Source organism: Melanerpes formicivorus, unplaced genomic scaffold (assembly GCF_026170545.1).
Source record: "Melanerpes formicivorus ecotype bairdi unplaced genomic scaffold, bMelFor1.0.p_v2 SCAF_67, whole genome shotgun sequence".
In the NCBI taxonomy this organism is placed as follows: Eukaryota; Metazoa; Chordata; class Aves; order Piciformes; family Picidae; genus Melanerpes; species Melanerpes formicivorus.
The window spans coordinates 3,231,565-3,250,650 of record NW_027142419.1 but is presented as its reverse complement, the minus strand read 5'-3'; the positions used below and the strand labels follow the sequence as shown (position 1 = coordinate 3,250,650).

General features: G+C 61.8%; 1 protein-coding gene across 1 annotated transcript in view; it reads left to right on the top strand.

Annotated features, from left to right (window-relative positions):
- EPHA8 (EPH receptor A8) overlaps window positions 1–19,086 on the top strand; it is a 67,910-nt gene that overhangs the window by 17,003 nt on the left and 31,821 nt on the right. The window contains exon 3 of the mRNA XM_068162821.1: window positions 11,641–12,304. Within this exon, the coding sequence (XP_068018922.1) occupies window positions 11,641–12,304 (664 nt within the window). The remainder of the gene's footprint in view (window positions 1–11,640; window positions 12,305–19,086) is intronic.

Genomic DNA, 19,086 nt, shown 5'->3' with positions numbered 1-19,086 from the left:
AGCATCTCCATCCTCACTGCTCCAGGGCAGAGCCAGCAGGAGCAGCCCAAAGGGGATGGGAAGCTCTCAGGTGCCTGTGACCAGGGAATTTGCTGTGGGAAGGGATGCAGAGGAGCATCCCCTGCGGATGTCTGGAGGGGGTGGGGAGGTGGTGACCCTGTGCCTGGGGGGGGGGATGTCAGGGTGGTGACCCTCATGTGACTCTGCCCTCTCCACTGGCCTGATCCTCTCCACACCTCCCTTTGCCTGCATGCCCCTGCCCAGGCAGCTCTCTGCAGAGGGTGTTTCAGGTGGCAGGGGTGACCTGGCTGAAGGAGTTTGCTCCTCCATTAGAGAGCAGAAGCAATCCATGAATCCAGACAGGACCAACTGCAAGGCACAGTGGGGTCTGCTGCCTGCTCTGGACGTGCAGGACTGGGGGATGCCTACCTGCCTCTTGCTGCTGGCTGGGTTTTTCATGTCCACTCTGTTTCATCCCCTCTCTGAACTAAATGCTCCTAATCTTTTCAATTCCACCTCCCACAGAACTCTTCCCAGGCCTCTAATCGTTTCCATTGATCTGCTGCTCCAGCCCGGCGGAGGCAGCGCTGCTTGAGCAGGAGCCATCAGAACTCTCAATTCCCAGCAGCAGCAGTGCTCAGCTCCCCTCAGACATTAGCCCATGTGGAAACACACCAACCCCTGAGCTCAGCTCTCACCTTAGCAGACAGCTGTGCCAGTGCTGGCTACCCTGGCACGCTGCTAGAGGCAGAGCTACAAGGTCAGAGGGGAGCAGGGAGCTAACGTGAGACCTGCTGCACAGCTCCGGAGCTGCCAGCTCCCTGCAGCCCCACAGCAGCTCAGCCCTGGCCACAGCACTGCTGCTGCTGCTCAACCCTCCAGCCCTGCAGCCCTGCTGGGGACAGGTTGCTGTTAAAACCCTCTTGCTCTGGGGGGTTGCCTGGTTTGGGTTTCCAGCCAGTGGTCCTTCTTCTGCCATTGCTGCATGAGGAACCACAGAATGGTAGGGGAGGGAAGGGACTCTGCTGCAGGGACCACCCACCCAGGTACAGAGCTGGATGGCCACCTCCCCCAGGGACAGGGCATCCTTGGGGTCCTCAGCTCTCATCACAGAATCACCAAATCACAGAATGGGAGGGGTTGGAAGGGACCTCTGGAGATCATCCAGTCCAAGCCCCTGCCAGAGCAGGGCACCCAGGGCAGGGCACCCAGGAACTCATCCAGGAGACTCTGGAAAGTCTCCAGAGCAGACTCCACAACCTCCCTGGGCAGCCTGCTCCAGGCTCCAGCAGCCTCACACCAAAGAACTTTCTCCTCATGCTGAGGTGGAACCTGCTGGGTTCCAGTCTGTGCTCCTTGCCCTCTGTCCTGTCTCAGAGCAGCACTGAGCAGAGCCTGGCCCAGCCTGGCCCCCTCTTGCCCCCCACCCCTCAGCTATTTGTAACCACTGCCCAGATCTCCTCTCAGGCTGCTCCTCTGCAGCCCAAGCAGCCCCAGGGCTCTCAGCCTCTCCTCCTCACACAGGTCCCAGTCCCTTCAGCATCTTCATAGCCTCCCTTGGACTCTCTCCAGTATTTCCCTGTCCCTCTGGAACTGGGGAGCCCAGAACTGGACACAATACTGCAGAGGTGATCTCACCAGGGCAGAGTAGAGGGGGAGGAGAACCTCCCTTGACTTGCTGGTCAGACTCCTTTGGGTGCCAGGAGACCCCTGGACTTCTTGGCCACAAGGGCACATTGCTGTCCCCCAGAGAACTTCCTGTCCACCAGGACTCCCAGCTCCTTCTCCATGGAGCTGCTTTCCAGCAGGCCTCCCCTCCCCTGTCCTGCTGCAGGGCTTTGTTCCTCCCCAGGTGCAGGACTCCACACTTATTCTTGAACCTAATGAGGTTCCCCTTTGCCCCCTTTGCAGCCTGCCCAGGTCACCCTGGATGGCAGCACAGCCTGAGGGGTGCCAGCCTCTGCTCCCAGTTTGGTGCCATCAGCAATCTGTGCCCTCACCCAGGTCACTGAAGACAAATCCAGCTGAGCTGGCTGTCCTGGGGACACATGGGCACGACTGGGCAGGGCCTAGCAGTCCCTAAGCAGAGCAGGGGCTGTGCCTCCAGGTGCCTCTCATCACATCCATGACCAGCTAAGGTGCAGCATCCTGCACTGTGCAGCTGCAAATCCAGGGCTGAATCCTGCCCCCCAGCCCAGTAGGACTCTCAGGGGTAATGAGTTAGAGGAGCTCAGGTGCCTGGGCTGGCTCTCAGGGCAGTCACTACCAGGTTGCTCTCTTGCAGCTCCTGGCCCCTGCTGCATGGCTGAAGTCTCCACCTCAGCAGTGATGTTTAGGCAAACCCAGCCAACACTGGGTGCCCAAACCCAAAAGCCCAGCTCTGATGTGTCCCCCTGCAAGACCTAGGTGAGACAGGGGGTACCTACCCTGACTTGTGGCCCTGTTAGCAAGAGGATGGCCACAGAGCTGTGTGAGAGCTGCCCTGGACACCTTCATGGACACCTCCAGAGGGCTGCCTGGGCTCTGCTGTGCCACTCTTGCAGGAACAACTTTACATATCCTTTCCAGCTGGATGCTTTGATAGCTCCTCTGAACACTTCTCTGCACTGTGATTCCTCCTCCATGGGCTGCTGCATCCTTTAACCTCCTGCTGGTCCTTCAGCTCCAGGTGCCTTCTGAGCAGCAAATTTGCAGTTGGCTTCAGGTGCCATCAGCAGAAGGGCAGTAGGACAGGGTGCTGGGGACTCAGAGGAGCTGCTGGAGAACTGCACTTGCTCTTGGTGCCAAGTCATGGCACTAAGCAGATGCCTCCTGGGCAGCCCCTCAGTAGGGTTCAGATTCAGGTGGGAGGGAGGATGAAGGACTCAGGCTTGGTAGCTTGGGGTCAACATTGCTCCAAGCCTCTGCTCCTGGAAGCAGTCTGGGTTTGGTGGTCCTCACCTCAGCAGTGCTGCTGGTGTCCCTGGGATTGCTCCTGCCCTGTGGCTTGCCTGGGGCTGGGCAGAGCCCAGGTGCTGTTGTGGTGTGCAGATGATGTGCTGTGAAGCTAGATTGTATTTGAGGTCCTTGATTTTTTGCTGCCACTTCCTTAGCTCCTGGGGTGCATCAAGAATAGTGTGGCCAGCAGGTCAAGGGAGGTCCTCCTCCTGCTCTGCTCTGCCCTGGTGAGGCCACATCTGGGCCCTAGGTTCAGTTCTGGGGTCCCTGGTTGAAGGACAGGGACTCTCTGGAGAGGGTACAGCAAAGGGCTACAAAGATGCTGAGGGCACTGGAACAGCTCTGTGGTGAGGAAGGGCTGAGAGGATTGGAGCTGTTCAGCCTGGAGAAGAGCAGCCTGAGGGGATCTGATCAATGCTGATCAATACTTCAAGGCTGGGGGGCAGGAGGATGGGGCCAGGCTTGGCTCAGTGGTGCCCAGGGACAGCACAAGGGGCAGTGGGCACAGACTGAACATCAGAAGTTCCTCTGAACAGGAGGAGGAGCTTCTGTAACTGAAGGTGCTGAGCCCTGGAGCAGCTGCCCAGAGAGGTGGTGGAGTCTCCATCTCTGGAGCCATTCCAACCCCCCCTGGATGTGCTCTGTGTGCCCTGCCCTGGGGGACCCTGCTCTGGCAGGGGGGTTGGACTTAATAATGTCCAGAGGTCCCTTCCAGCCACTGCCATTCTGTGATCCAGTAACTGAGATCCTCCTGCTGGAAAAATATGACAGTGTTGCCCCTTGTGCTGTCCTGCTGCTGCTGTCCTGCTGCTGCTGTCCTGCTGCTGCCTGTCCTGCTGCTGCCTGTCCTGCCTTAGCCCAGCTGCAGCATGTGCTGGGTGCAGGATTTACCTGCAGCGTCCCTGCTCCATCCATGGACCCTTCACAGCAGCCTCCTGCTGACTGGGGCTCCCCAGCTGAGGCCACAGCCCTTTGTGCTTAACCCACGTCTCCGCTGCCCTGCCCTGTGCGAGCCCCAGGCCAGCAGATGTGTGGGAGGATGATCTGAGAGGTCTTGCCCAGCCCAGCTGATCCTGTGGCCCCGTGAGGAGCTCTGGATGGGTATCTGCATGGCACCGAACAGCACAGAGCCAGAGTCCCCTGCCTGAGCAGCTTCAGAAGGGGTCTTGTGCCCTCTAGCTTAGGGCCTGGTGCCCTACAGTTTGCTTTCCAGCACCTGCCCAGCTCCCTGGGGCTCCTGGGGGTGCCAGAGGAAAGAGATCCCAGAGCTGCCCCCACAGCCAGGGCAACGATCCGAAGCAGTCAGCACTGCAAAGCTGGAAGGGTAGCACCGGCAAAGTCCTGATGTTTTCATCACACCTGGGGGCAGGGTGAGCCTCACAGGAAGGGTTTTCTCCTGCCTTGGTTTGCTGTGAGCAGCAGGAGCAGAGGAGCAGGGGGCTGGGAGCAGAGGCGCAGGGGGCTGGGAGCGGAGGCGCAGGGGGCTGGGAGCGGAGGAGCAGGGGGCTGGGGGCAGAGGAGCAGGGGGCTGGGGGCAGAGGAGCCAGGGGGCTGGGGGCAGAGGCGCAGGGGGCTGGGGGCAGCAGAGCAGGGGGCTGGGGGCAGCAGAGCAGGGGGCTGGGGGCAGAGGCGCAGGGGGCAGAGGCGCAGGGGGCTGGGGGCAGAGGCGCAGGGGGCAGAGGCGCAGGGGGCTGGGGGCAGAGGCGCAGGGGGCAGAGGCGCAGGGGGCTGGGGGCGGAGGCGCAGGGGGCTGGGGGCAGAGGCGCAGGGGGCTGGGGGCAGAGGCGCAGGGGGCTGGGGGCAGAGGAGCAGGGGGCTGGGGGCAGGGGCGCAGGGGGCTGGGGGCAGAGGCGCAGGGGGCAGCGGAGCAGGGGGCTGGGAGCAGAGGCGCAGGGGGCTGGGGGCAGCGGAGCAGGGGGCTGGGAGCAGAGGCGCAGGGGGCTGGGAGCGGAGGCGCAGGGGGCTGGGAGCAGAGGCGCAGGGGGCTGGGAGCAGGGGGCTGGGGGCGGAGGCGCAGGGGGCTGGGGGCGGAGGCGCAGGGGGCTGGGGGCAGGGGGCTGGGGGCGGAGGCGCAGGGGGCTGGGAGTGGAGGCGCAGGGGGCTGGGGGCAGAGGAGCAGGGGGCTGGGGGCAGCGGAGCAGGGGGCTGGGGGCAGCGGAGCAGGGGGCTGGGGGCAGCGGAGCAGGGGGCTGGGGGCAGAGGAGCAGGGGGCTGGGGGCAGCGGAGCAGGGGGCTGGGAGCAGGGGCGCAGGGGGCTGGGGGCAGAGGCGCAGGGGGCTGGGGGCAGAGGCGCAGGGGGCTGGGGGCAGGGGGCTGGGAGCAGAGGCGCAGGGGGCTGGGGGCAGAGGCGCAGGGGGCAGCGGAGCAGGGGGCTGGGAGCAGAGGCGCAGGGGGCTGGGGGCAGAGGAGCAGGGGGCTGGGGGCAGAGGCGCAGGGGGGCTGGGAGCAGAGGCGCAGGGGGCTGGGGGCAGAGGAGCAGGGGGCTGGGAGCAGAGGCGCAGGGGGCTGGGAGCAGAGGCGCAGGGGGCTGGGAGCAGGGGGCAGTGGCGCAGGGGGCTGGGAGCAGAGGCGCAGGGGGCTGGGAGCGGAGGCGCAGGGGGCTGGGAGCGGAGGCGCAGGGGGCTGGGAGCGGAGGCGCAGGGGGCTGGGAGCGGAGGCGCAGGGGGCTGGGAGCAGAGGCGCAGGGGGCTGGGGGCAGAGGAGCAGGGGGCTGGGGGCAGAGGAGCAGGGGGCTGGGGGCAGAGGCGCAGGGGGCTGGGGGCAGAGGAGCAGGGGGCTGGGGGCAGAGGCGCAGGGGGCTGGGGGCAGAGGAGCAGGGGGCTGGGAGCAGAGGCGCAGGGGGCTGGGGGCAGAGGCGCAGGGGGCTGGGAGCGGAGGCGCAGGGGGCTGGGAGCAGAGGCGCAGGGGGCTGGGGGCAGCGGAGCAGGGGGGGTCAGCAGCACCAGCAGCCCTGGGCAGTGTCAAGCCGTCAGGGAGGCAGTCGCTGCCTGTTTTGACATTTCCTCTTGCCAGACAATTAACTGAGGGGTAATTGGCTGTAATTGCCGCTCAGGGGTTTAATTGCATCCCCCCCTCACCTCCACCCCGGAGACACGTGCAGGAAGCGGAAGGGTCACCCGGAGTAGCCCTGTCCCGCAGCCTGCGGCTCCTCTCAATTAGAACTTCAAAGGGCTCCCAGGAGCTTTGCAGCTCGCTGCAGCCCCACAACAATTCTCTCTGCTCTGAACATTAAACTCCTGTCGCTGCCGTGGAGAGCCTGCCCCTGCCCCTGCCCCTTCCCCTGTCCCCTCCACACCTCTGCTCGCCCAGCTCTCCCCAGCAAAACGCCCCAGTGCCCCAGTGCCCTTCTCTCCCCTCTCCTTGCCTGGCACATGACCTGCTGGATCAGAGGGAACCTGATCAGCCCCTCTGCAAATTGCTTTCCTACTGACTAATTAAAAGGCTGATGAGATAAGTCAACATATTATTAATAATTATTGTATCGTCTCCTCTGATTCCCCAGGTCAGAGAGGAAATGATTCTGCTCAGGCAGGGGGGGGCTGAGGGGCCTCACCAAAGACAATCACAATGGGAGCACCTCCAGTGATGGAGAAAGGCCTCCCCATGCTGCCCAGGGCCCCCTCTCTGCCTCTCACCAGCACCTCTGTGCTCAGGCCCCACAGCATCCTCCCCACAGCATCGCCCCCCCCCCAGCATCCCCTCCACAGCATCATCCTCCCCACACCATCCCCTCCCAGCATCCCCTCCCAGCATCCTCCCCACCCCAGCATCCCCCCCTCAGCATCCTCCCCACAGCATCCTCCCCCCACCAGCATCCCCTCCCAGCATCCCCCCCACAGCATCCCCTCCACAGCATCCCCTCCACAGCATCCCCCCCAGCAGCATCCCCCCCAGCAGCATCCCCCCCAGCAGCATCCTCCCCACAGCATCCCCTCCACAGCATCCCCTCCACAGCATCCTCCCCACAGCATCCCCCCCAGCAGCATCCTCCCCAGCAGCATCCCCCCCACAGCATCCCCCGCAGCATCCCCTCCACACCATCCCCTCCCAGCATCCTCCCCACAGCATCCCCCGCAGCATCCCCTCCACAGCATCCCCCCCACAGCATCCTCCCCACAGCATCCCCTCCCAGCATCCTCCCCACAGCATCCTCCCCACAGCATCCCCCCCACAGCATCCCCCCCAGCAGCATCCCCCCTGCAGCATCCTCCCCACAGCATCCCCCCCACAGCATCCCCTCCACACCATCCCCTCCCAGCATCCTCCCCACAGCATCCCCCTCCACAGCATCCCCCGCAGCATCCCTTCCACAGCATCCCCCCACAGCATCCCCCCCAGCAGCATCCCCCCCACAGCATCCCCCCCAGCAGCATCCCCCCCACAGCATCCCCCCTGCAGCATCCCCCCTGCAGCATCCCCTCCACAGCATCCCCTCCACAGCATCCCCCCTGCAGCATCCCCCCTGCAGCATCCTCCCCACAGCATCCTCCCCACAGCATCCTCCCCAGCAGCATACCCCCACAACATCCCCTCCACACAGAATCCTCCCCCCAGCATCCTCCTCACACAGCATCCCCCCACAGCATCCCCTCCCAGCATCCCCCTCCACAGCATCCCCCCTGCAGCATGGCCTTTGCAGCATCCCCTTCAGAGCATCCTCCCCACAGCATCCCCCCCCCAGCACCCCCCCCCAGCATCCCCCCTGCCGCCCAGGCTGGGCTCAGCTGCCCCAACGCCTTCCATGCTCCACATTGGCTTTGCTTGTGGGAGCCCCAGGCAAGGCCTTCAGAGGTGGTTTGCATGTCCCCAGCCTGGTTAGGGGAAGCCTCCTGAGGCCTGGCCACCAACAGCCAAGGACACTTCCCTTGTGCAGAAGCTGAGGGAGGAAGCTGTCAGAAAGGCACCAGAGCTGCTTGGGCAGCCTGAGCCATTCGCCCCTCAGCAGCTCAGGGACAGGGATCCCATGCTGGTGGTCAGTGCTGCTCTAAGTGTCTTGGGACTGGGCTGTCTGCAGAGTAAAGCCTATGCAGAAGGTCTCTGACTCTGCCTGGCTCTGCTCCTGCAGCCAGCAACCACTTCATGGCTAGGATGAAGCCATGCCAGCTCTGTTGCAGAGAGGGTGGCCCTTTGCCCAAGCCCACACCACAGAAGCCCTCTCCCCAGTCCAAGCTGGGCTCCCTGCTTGCCATTTCCACCCCCAGCAGGGTCATATCTTTCTCCTTGGAGCATCAGAAGATATTTGATGCTCTCCCACCTGCCCAAGCCCTGTCTTGTGTCCTCCATCACTCTGGGGTCTGTGCTGCTTCTTGGGTTTCTCTTCCAGGGCAGAACCTCTGCCTGGAAGAACCTCTCTAGCACCAGCGAGTTCCAGGGCCAGCTGCAGTGGGACTCGTTTTCTTTGGAGGAAGAGATGAGTAGGACAGGAACCCTGGGAAACAAAGGTTTAGGTTGGTAACTGAGATAAGAGCTCAGCCCCCAGGGCCTGCTCAGTCCGTGCTGGGCTGTTGCTAACTCCCCAGGCGCTGGTCACTACCGGGAGTTAATCACCTGCAGCGCAGCTCAGGGTAGTTAACTGCCTGACAAATCCCTCCTTAGGCACAGGGCTGACTGATTCCGTGGGGATTATCTCCATTAATGCCTCCCATCTGATGATTTATAGCTGCAGTAACAGCTCTTCTCTTTCTCCTCTCTCTCAGTGACAGGGGTGGCCAGGACCTGCCGGCTCTTGGGGAGGTGCTCAGTGCTTGCCCTCGGGAGGCAGGAAGGTGCTGGCAGCCCTGGCAGCCCTCCTGGAAGCTGCCCCAGGGCTAGGGAGACCTCACAGGATCATGGAATGGTTTAGGTTGGAAGGGACCTTAAAGATCATCCAGTTCCAGCCACCCTGCCATGGGCAGGGACACCTCCACTCAGGGCCTCATCCAACCTGGGCTGGGACACCTCCAGGGAGGGGACATCCACAGCCTCCCTGAGCAATCTGTGCCAGAGTCTCCCCACCCTCACTCTAAGGAGTGTCTCCAGTCTCAGTCTTTCCTCTCCCAGCTTCAAGCCACCTCATCCTTTAGCTCCATCCCCAGGCAGTGCAGGGCTGGAGGCCAAGCTGGTGCCCCCGGGGCACTGTGGTACCTCCTTGCGTCTTTGCCTCCTACATTCCTCCTTCTTCTCCTCACTCTCCTGCAGCACACAGGCCCTGGGAGGCTTCTAAGACCTTGCTCAGCTGCCTGGTATCTGAGGCTTGCATCTTTTGCCTTGCATAATCTGGCAGATATTTTGCTAGCTGGTGTTGACTTTCCTTTCAGCTGAGCCCAGCCCCTGCATGCAGAGGCAGGCAGGGCCCCCCCGGCCCCAGCTCACCACCTTAATGATGATGTCCTCATCTCTGTCTCACTGGGGGATCTTATCGTGGTGACAGGGGCCAGGCTGAGCTCCCTTTAATAAAAGCCACTTCAAACTGTCAGCCAAGAGCAGGCAGTGCCAAGAGCTGGCAGCTCTGGAACCAGTGGTGCCCAGCATCAGACTCCCCTGCCGCAGAAGCCTGTCGTGGAGGTGAAAGAGAAAACCCTTCAGGTGCTGGGGAGGCCTGAAGTGAGTCACAGAACCACAGACTCACAGAACAGAGCTGGCTGGAAGAGGCCTCCAGGCTCACCCAGTCCAGCCCTGCACCCAGCACTGCAGGCTCAGCACCAAACCATGGCCCTAAGCCCCAGCCCCACAGCTGCTGGAACCCCCCCAGGGCTGGGCACTGCAGCACTGCCCTGGGCAGACCATTCCAGGGCTGAGATCCCTGCCAGGGCAGAAATCTTTCCTGATTCCAGCCTCAGCCTCCCCTGGGGCAGCTTGCAACCATTGCCTCTGGTCCCTGCACCCCAAACGTGCAGCAGGGCCTGGCAGAGCTCGTGAGCTGTGCTGCCTGCTGGCACAGTGGGCAGCTGTACCTGTGGCGTCTGAGGCAGCAGTGCAGGTGGCCTTGGCTCTCCCCCATGCACTGCCACTGATGGCAGAGCTGTGGGCCAGTGCCTCTGGGGTGGTGTTCTGGGCTGGTCTGTGGGGAAGAGCTGACAGTCCAGAGCACAAAACTCCAGGTCTGACAGAGTGATGCTGTAAATGCCACCCTGCCCAGTTCTCCTGTGCTTGATGCCAGCCACTGCTGGTGGAGAATGGACATTTCAGTCCCTGCTCTGCCAGCAGTGAGGATGCTGCCAGCTCTGGCCGTGCCACAGGGACAGGCAGCCATCAGCACTCTCTCTGCCAGATTTGGGAGGCAATGGCATGCCTGGAGACCTGAAGCCCCCACCCTAGCTGGAGGCCAGGGCATTTTGGTGCTCACAACAACCTGATGTTTCCCTTGCTGGACACTCCTGGGGAGCCCTGAGCCCCAGAGTGGCTCAGCCCTGCTGGGCACCTGCTGAGTGCTCTCCCAGGCTGCTCTGCCTGGCTTCCCGTCCCGTGGAGCTCAGCAGGGAGCAGGCAGGAAGCAGCTGCTGCCTTCATTTGTGCTCCATTAATCTCAGCAACGACTTCCACACCCTCCCAGCAGCGAAGTGTGCATGGGGGCAGGGGCAGGGAGCCGTGCAGGGAGCTGTGCAGGCAGGTGAGCACCATGCAGGTAGTTTCCTGCTGCTGCTGTGAATGGCAGATTGAGCACAAGGAAAGAGACTTGGGCTGGAGCCTCCGGGGGCCACTGCCGCCAGTCTCTGACACCAGACCAGGCTCACAAAGCACTGCTGCCTGCAGTCAGGGCTGTGCTTCCCCCTGCTCTGCTCCAGGGCGGGCAGTGAGAGTGGTTATCCAGATGGGTGCTGGGGGAGGTCTGCTCATCCTCATTGTGCCCTGTGGCTGCAGTGATCTCTTGCCCAGATGCAGCTGCAGGAGCAGAGGGACTTCAAAGAATCACAGAATGGGTTGGGCTGGGAGGGAGCTCCACAGCTCAGCCACTCCACCCCCTGCACTCAGCAGGGACATCCTCCACTGGAGCAGGTTGCCCACAGCCCTCTCCAGCCTCCCCTTCAATAGCTCCAGGGATGGAGCCCAACCACCTCCCTGGGCAACCTGCTGCAGTGTTCCAGCAGCCTCCTGCTGCAGAACTTCTTCCTCACATCCAAGCTCAATCTGCTCTGCTCTGCTTTGAAGCCATTGTCCCTGGGGCTGGCCCTGCAGGCCTCTGCCAGCAGTCCCTTTGCAGCCTTCTTGCAGCCCCTTCAGGTCCTGGAAGGTTGCTCTGAGGTCTCCCTGGAGCCTTCTCTTCTCCAGGCTGAACACCCCCAGCTCCCTCAGCCTGGCCCTACAGCAGAGCTGCTCCAACCCCCTGAGCATCTTTGTGTCCTCCTCTGGACCCTCTCCACCAGCTCCAGGTCCTTCCTGTGTTGGGGCTCCAGAGCTGGCCCCAGGCCTGCAGGTGAGGTCTGAGAGAGCAGAGCAGAGGGGCAGGATCCTCTCTCTCCAGCTCTGGCCACACTGCTCTGGATGCAGCCCAGGCTGCCCTTGGCCTCCTGTGCTGCATCTCACCCTGCCTGCTCCTGGCCAGCTTCTCCCCCACTCAGCACCCCCAGGTCCTTTTCCTCAGGGCTGCTTTCCATCCCCTGCTCCCCCAGCCTGTGCTGGCAGGGAGGCTGTTCCGGGCCAGGTTCACCACGGGTTGGGGGTTGGCAAAGACTGCTGCGTGCCCTGGGCACACCTGGGCTGACCTGCAGTCTCTGTGCCCTGCAGTGGGACTCCATCAACGAGATGGATGAGTTCTTCAGCCCCATCCACACCTACCAGGTCTGCAACGTGATGAGCCCCAACCAGAACAACTGGCTGCGGACCGGCTGGGTGCAGCGGGACGGCGCCCGCAGGGTGTACGCGGAGATCAAGTTCACGCTGCGCGACTGCAACAGCATGCCAGGGGTGCTGGGCACCTGCAAGGAGACCTTCAACCTCTACTACATGGAGTCTGACCGCGACCTGGGCAGCAGCACCCGGGAGAGCCAGTTCCTGAAGATCGACACCATCGCGGCCGACGAGAGCTTCACCAGCGTGGACCTGGGGGTGCGGCGGCTGAAGCTGAACACGGAGGTGCGGGGCGTGGGGCCGCTCAGCAAGAGGGGCTTCTACCTGGCCTTCCAGGACATCGGCGCCTGCATCGCCATCGTCTCCCTGCGCGTCTACTACAAGAAGTGCCCGGCCATGGTGCGCAACCTGGCCTCCTTCGCCGAGGCCGTCACCGGGGCGGACTCCTCCTCCCTGGTGGAGGTGCGGGGGGAGTGCGTGGGGCACTCCGAGGAGAGGGACACCCCCAAGATGTACTGCAGCGCCGAAGGGGAGTGGCTGGTGCCCATCGGGAAGTGCGTCTGCAGCGCCGGCTACGAGGAGCAGAGGGATTCCTGCATGGGTGAGTCCCCGCTGCTGCCTGCGGCGCCGGCCAGGGGCGGGGTGGGCGCCGGGGGCAGGGCTGAGGACGGAAGCCTGGCCGCTGACGTTTGGACAGGCAGCCCCTGTGAGCACCAAAGGCTGCCTAGGGCTTTACTGCCCCGCTTCGTGCCTCTGAGATGTGTCACTGGTGCCACTGGCAAGCTGCTGGGGGCTGCTGTGAGCCTGTCCGTTAGGGGTGCTGGTGCACAGGGCAAGGCGCAGGGCAGGCGCAACAGGGGCTGGCGCTGGGACAGGGGCTGCCCTGGCTCCATCTTTCCCTACCATGGAATGTGCGGCACAGAGATCCCGGCCCGATGCCTGCAGCAGCTCTGAGTTCTCTGCTGGTGCACTCCAGCAAAGCCCAGCTCAGCCTCTCCACAGTGCCAGTGGAAAGGGCAGGGGGGCTGGAAGCAGGGAAATCAGGAAGCAAAGAGCCAAGCAAGGTTACGGCGTCCACCCACCGCCCTCCCCAGGGCTGCCGCGGAGCCCGCCCGGCCGGGGGTGCAGGGAACCTTCCCGGGGGGCTCCGTGCTGCTGGGCAGGCTTCAAGCTGCCGACTGTACAAACTGTGATAAGGAAGAGGGGTGACCAGCAGCCGGCGAGCAGGGGCTGTGTGTGTATAGAGCTGGGGCTCCCCGGGAGAGGCCTCGGCGCAGCTTTGTTTGCTCTGCGCTTCTTGCTGGGCGGCCGTGGGGGGAGCAGCACAAATAGGAGTGCGGGGCTGGTGTTTGAGTTTCGTGGAAATGTCAAGTGGAGCTTTTGTCTTAGGGAGACTCGAGGCAAGGTCAGGACGTCCGGAGCCAGGCTGGAAGGGCTCCAGCAGCCGCGGGGACGCTGGGTCCCCAGCCGCGCCGGGCGGGAAGGACAGGCAGGAGAGATGCTGCCACCCGGAGCTCCCCTGGGCTGCCACTGCTGGTTGGAAAGGCGTCCTGGGGTGGTTTGGTAGCTCAGGCAGGGTTGTTTCCTCCCACGTTAGGAAGCAGCTGCAAGGTGGGGCCAGGTGAGAGGGGCCACTGGGGTCCCAGCCCCACTGCTGCGAGGAGCTGACAGTTGGAGGTTTGGTTCAGAAGGTCCAAACTCCCCTTCCCCGTGCCCCCCCTCCTGTGATCCCACACCACAGGCTCTGCCCCAGGAGCTCACCGCCCCAAAGCCCCGAGGCTGGAGTCCTGGCCGCAGTGCTGTGTGTCCTCAGGAGGGCTGCAGAGGGACTTTTGCTGAGGGTGTCTGGAGACAGGACAAGGGGGAATGGTTTGAGGCAGAGCAGGGTTAGACTGGAGCTGAGGAAGAAGTTCTTCAGTGTGAGGCTGGTGAGACTCCAGCTGCACAGGGAGGCTGTGGCTGCCTCCTCCCTGGGGGTGCTGAAGGCCAGGTTGGTTGAGGCCTTGAGCAGCTGAGTCTAGTTGAGAGGTGTCCCTGGGCATGGTGGGGAGGTTGGAGTAGGTGATCTCTGAGGTCCCTTCCAGCCTGAGCCATTCTGTGACTCTATGTGTTTGTGTCTTCCCTGAGGGCAAAGCTGTGGGACAGCTCCTGCCCCTTTCCGGTGGGATTGCTGCTGCCCCCAGGCAAGCACTGAGGACCAAGCTGCCTCCCCAGGTGGGATGGACACGGGCAGAAGTTGACCCTTCTGCATGTGGATGGACTCAGACCCACGCTGCTCGACCAGCAGTGCTCTGGTGAAGCTCTCCAGGACTTGTGGCATCACTGAAGCACAGAACTGTCACTGCCCTTTCCCTGCCCTCAGTGCCATCCCTCCTGCCTTCCCTGTCCCATCTCTCCAGCCCCCAGCCCGGGGGGTCCAGCCCGGGGAGCCCGGCTGGGTGCCGAGCGCTGGCTGCGCGTACGCAGGACAGCAAAGAGATGCAAATCCTCGAGCTAAGCTTCTCCTGCTTGATTGGGGCAGAGTTCCTTTCTCAGGGTGCAGAGAGCCTTTCTGGGGTGATTTATAGCCCCAGCAGCTCTGTCAGGGCTGGAAATTAGCCGTTTTAATTGTCAGGGGGACAGGAGCAGGACTCCAGCGGCTGTCGCCGCTGCAATTTTTCATTCTCCGTGGCAGGGATGAGCTGATATAAATCACTCCTTGTGGCCCTAATAATCTTTCTATAAATATCAGGGAAATTCTTTTTCCTTTTTTTTTTCTTTTTTTTTTTTTTTTGCTTGGGGGAAAGGGAGGCAAAAAAAAAAGGACAAATGAGAGAGAAGCTCCTGTGCCTCTGTGGCGGCGTTTCAAATGTGATTCCAAATTAATTTCCTTCCGCCGCTCACAGCCAGACGCCTTATTTGTCAAAGCTAAAGATGTTTGAACAGGGGAGGGCTCTCCCCCTCCTCTCCAGCCCTCATTTTTCTAAAGGGCCCTGCCAGGGTGATGGAAGACAGCTCAGAAAAAGCAGGATCATGGCCAGATCTGTTCCCAGTCCTTCAGAGGGGAAGGAAGGCTGTGTCATGGAGCTGGGAGGGCGGCGTGAGGTGGTGGAGGAGGCTGGGGAGCTGAGAATCATAGAACCACAGAGCTGGCAGGCTTGGAAGGGAGCTCAAGGCTCAGCCAGCTCCAACCCCCCTGCCATGGGCAGGGACACCTCACACCACAGCAGGTTGCTCACAGCCACTTCCAGCCTGGCTGCAAACACCTCCAGGCAGGAGGCTTCCACCACCTCCCTGGGCAACCTGTGCCAGGCTCTCACCACCCTCATGGGGAACAACTTCTTCCTAACATCCAATCTCAATCTCCCCACTTCTAGTTTTGCTCCATCCCCCCCAGGCCTATCCCTCCCTCACACCCTCAAAAGTCCCTCCCCAGCTTTCCTGCAGCCCCCTGCAGATCCTGGGAGGCCACAAGGAGGTCTCCTGGGAGCCTTCTCCTCTCCAGCCTGCACAGCCCCAACTCTCTCAGGCTGTGCTCACAGCGGAGCAGCTCCAGCCCTCTGCTCCTCCTCGTGGCCCTGCTCTGGACACCTTCCAGCACCTCCAGATCCTTCCTGGCACAGAGGCTCCAGAACTGGCCCCAGAGCTGCAGGGGAGGTCTCAGCAGGGTGGAGCAGAGGGGCAGAATCCCCTCCCTGGCCCTGCTGGCCACACTTCTCTTGCTGCAGCCCAGGCTCTGCTTGGCTCTCTGGGCTGCAAGTGCTGACTGCTGGCTCCTGCTGAGCTTCTCCTCCCCCAGCACCCCAAGGCCTTTGCTTCAGGGCTGCTCTCCAGCCAGTCCCTGCCCAGTCTGTATTGGATCCTTCCTGTAACAGAGACTCCAGAACTTCTGGAACTGGAACTTCTCTGCCTCTTGGCCCTCTGCTCTCAGCCATAGCCTTGGATGCCTTTGTTTGGGCAGGAGAGTGGTGCTGGGGTCTCTGCACTCACCCCACTCCTTTTGTCTTCTTCCAGTGTCCTGGTGTTTGTCACAAGGGTGTGAGGAGCACTTCCCATCGTGTCAGGGACACCAGGGTAGGACCACAGGAAGGATACCATCCAGCCTGGCATTAGACATGCCACAGCCCTGCATGGCACAAGACACTTGCCCCTTGCATCTGTGCCTCATGCATCTGTCTGACTTCTCCTCAGAGGCAGAGCTGTGGCTGGGCATGGATGCTGCAGTGCTTGCCAGGGCAGGAATGGGTTTGAGGATGATTTGCCACAGCTGCTGATGGGGTCCTGGGGTCTGCTGCCTTTAAAATTCCAGTTTCTAGTCCCATGGCATCTTCTGCCACAGCCACCCCAAGATGAAAGCCCTCTGCTCTCTCTCTGAGCCCTTCTGCCCCACTTGCTTTCCTCCTCCAGTTTCAAGCTTGTGAAGGACTTTGGTTCCCTCACCCCCTGCCTTCCACAGCCAGCCTCAGGCATGAGGCTCTTCCCTCCTTGAAGCCTACCAGCCCCCAGCCAGGCACGTTGGCATCTCAGCCAGCAGCAACTGCTCTGCCTCAAGAGCAGAAGGAGCAGCAGTGAACAGGATCTGTCCCAGCAGTTTATCAGCTGAGACAATCAGCACAGCTCCCCTGGTTTGTATGCAGCTGCTGTGCAGGACAAGCAGAGCCCCACTGCAGTAAGGTCACTGCAGGCAGAGCAGTGAGGAGCTCCCAGCCCCTGCTCTGCTTCTGTGGGAAGGGAAGGAGCCCACAGGCTGTGAGGCTGAGAGCTGGGGCTTGCCTGGCACCCAGCCCTGGGGGTGGATGCAGAGGTGGGCAGGGAGGCTCAGGCAGGTGAGGGCAGTGGGCTTTACCCACCCCTCTCTTACTTGCTCTGCTCTGGGAAGGGATGTTGGGGTCCTGAGCCACCAAGGCTGTAGGGCCATGGCCCTGGCATCAGGGCCAGCCTCCTGTGGCAGAGAGGACTTATTCCTCAGGCTGTGCCTGTCACCACCTCCCAGTCAGAAACACTGGAAAGCTGAGCTCAGATCCAGAGCTGACTGTGAGCTGTACACACCCAGAGGCAGTGTGGACCATCAGTAGCAGAGCCATGGCTATGGATCACAGTGCTGCTCTCTGGGAGCTGCCACAAACCCAGCCAGGCAGCCAGCCCCCAGCCATGGAGACCCCCAGCAGCACAGAACATCCCAGGAAGCTTTTTATCTTTAGTGAACAATGAGTAATGGCAAACCAGAAGGCAGAGGCCCCCTCCCCTGCTGGCACAGGCCCCCTCCCCTGCTGGCACAGGCCCCCTGCCCTGCTGGCACAGGCCCCCTCCCCTGCTGGCACAGGCCCCCTGCCCTGCTGGCACAGCATGCAGGTGAGCCTTTGGCAGAAATGCAGCTCCCAGAGAGCACCTTTGCAGCACACCCAAGGGTTCCAGGAGCAGGACTATCTGCTCAGACACTCTTGCCTAAACTTTGGCACCAAATCTTAGCCTCTTGGTGGTGGCTCTGGCTGCCTCCCCTCTGTGGCTCCAGCTTGGCCGTTGCCTTCGGCTGGCAAACGGTGAGGGAGCAGCACTTTGAGCAGCCCATGTGGGTGTCTGCAGCCTGCCCAGGGCTGACTGAGAGCAGCCACCAAAGGGCTCTGATGTGTGTGGCTGAATGAGGATCTGGCCCTGTGTCCTCTGGACATGGGGAGGAGAGGGAGGCTGTCACTGCTGGATGCCTTCCCCTCCAGCTCCCAAGCTGAAGGAGAGATGGGAATGGGAGGACTGCTGGCCCTCAGGGGCAAGCCCTCTGCTGCTGGCTCTCTCCTGCCTCCTGTGGCACATGGCTGGTGGGAATGGATCTGCAGGGTCTGGCTAACAATCTGGAAGCCAGCTCTTTCTTTCCAGTTGGTGGGATTCATGCTGATGAACCAATCAGCAAATTTAATGTACCTTAAACCTTCCTCATGGGCAACTTTAATCGAGCAATTAAAGCACCACAGCATTGCTAATTAAGGGAAGAAAATACCCAGCTTGGTAATTAAGTGCTTGTGGATACAGCTTTGTGTCCATGGACCTTCATGAAGGCAATCAGTGGGGACTGAGTCCCCAGCTGCAGGAAGCAGCACTGCAGTGTGGGAGCAGGGCAGACACCCCCCAGCTGCACCCCACCACCCACCTGCCCTGCTGGGGGCACAGCCCTGGCCACACAGGGTCAGGGGAAGCCCTGGGAACACCAGGGACAAAATGACAGCAGGGAAGCCACTGAGGGGAAGGCAGAGACAGGAACTGCACTGTGCTGGGCTGAGCAGTGACCTGCAGTGACCTGCAGCCACAGCAGCAAACCCTTGCAGATGTGTGAACAGCTGTGGGCCAGGTGCTGATGCTGGAAGGAGAGGGAAGCTGGAGGCCTGTGTGCTGCTCTCCTGGGGCTTGGGTGCAAGGGGAGAGAGCCCTTGGCCCAGTGCTCTGCAGGTGGGGATGCCCTTCACACTCGGATACCTACCCAGGGAGACCACAGCCCCCTGCTCCCTTCCTTCAGTGCAGAGAGGGTGGAGAAGGATGCAAGGAGGAAAGATGTGCTGCTGGGTTTAGGGAGCCCAGGAGAGCCTTGCTCCATTCCCTCCTCTCCCCAGACTCTTCATCCCTTTCTCACTCAGATATGTTCTGGGAAGCCTCAGGCTTCTCTCTCCTTTTTCTGCTAACTGATTTCCCCCATCTGTTTGAGAGCATCACAGCCACCCTGAGCTCCTTGTGTTGTGTCTTCCTGGGGAGCTGCTGACACAGGCTGCTGGCTTGGGAGCGGGCTGCTGGGCTTGCTGGGCTGGCTCCAAGCAAAACTCCTTTTGTTCTTGAACCCTGCACAGGGGCTGCAGCCTGGGCTCCCCCCGCCTGAGGTCCTGCCTGTGTCCCACACCTCAGGGTGAGAAATGTGCAGCAGGAAGCCCTGTGAGTGCAGCTCCAGGCACACAGGCTCTGGGTGCTCTGTGCTGCAAATCATTGTGGATTTCAAGGAGGCTTCTCCAGGCGAGTCCCAGCTCACAGGTGCCAGCTCCAAGCAGTGGCTGCCTGGCACCTCAGAGCCTCCCACGCCTGCTGGCACAGTACCATAGCCACAGCTCGACTGCACCAGCGCCCTGGGTGCCCACCAGAGAGGGCATTTGCTGTGAGTGTACCAAAATAAACCTTCCAAGGGCAGCAGCATTGTGAGCTTGAGCTAAGGGAGTTATGCAGATGTCCTTTCTGCCATGCCAGGCAGGCAGCTCAGCGACACTGGAGTGACTCACAAGCTCTTCAGTGTTGGTTTGCAAGGCTGCTTGGTGACATTCAGGCAGGACTGGCTGGTGGCACAAGAGCAACTTCTGCTTGTCCCACCCAGAGCTCTGCATCTGACAAAGGAAAGAGAGAAAGGGAAGGGAAAGGGAAAGGGAAAGGGAAAGG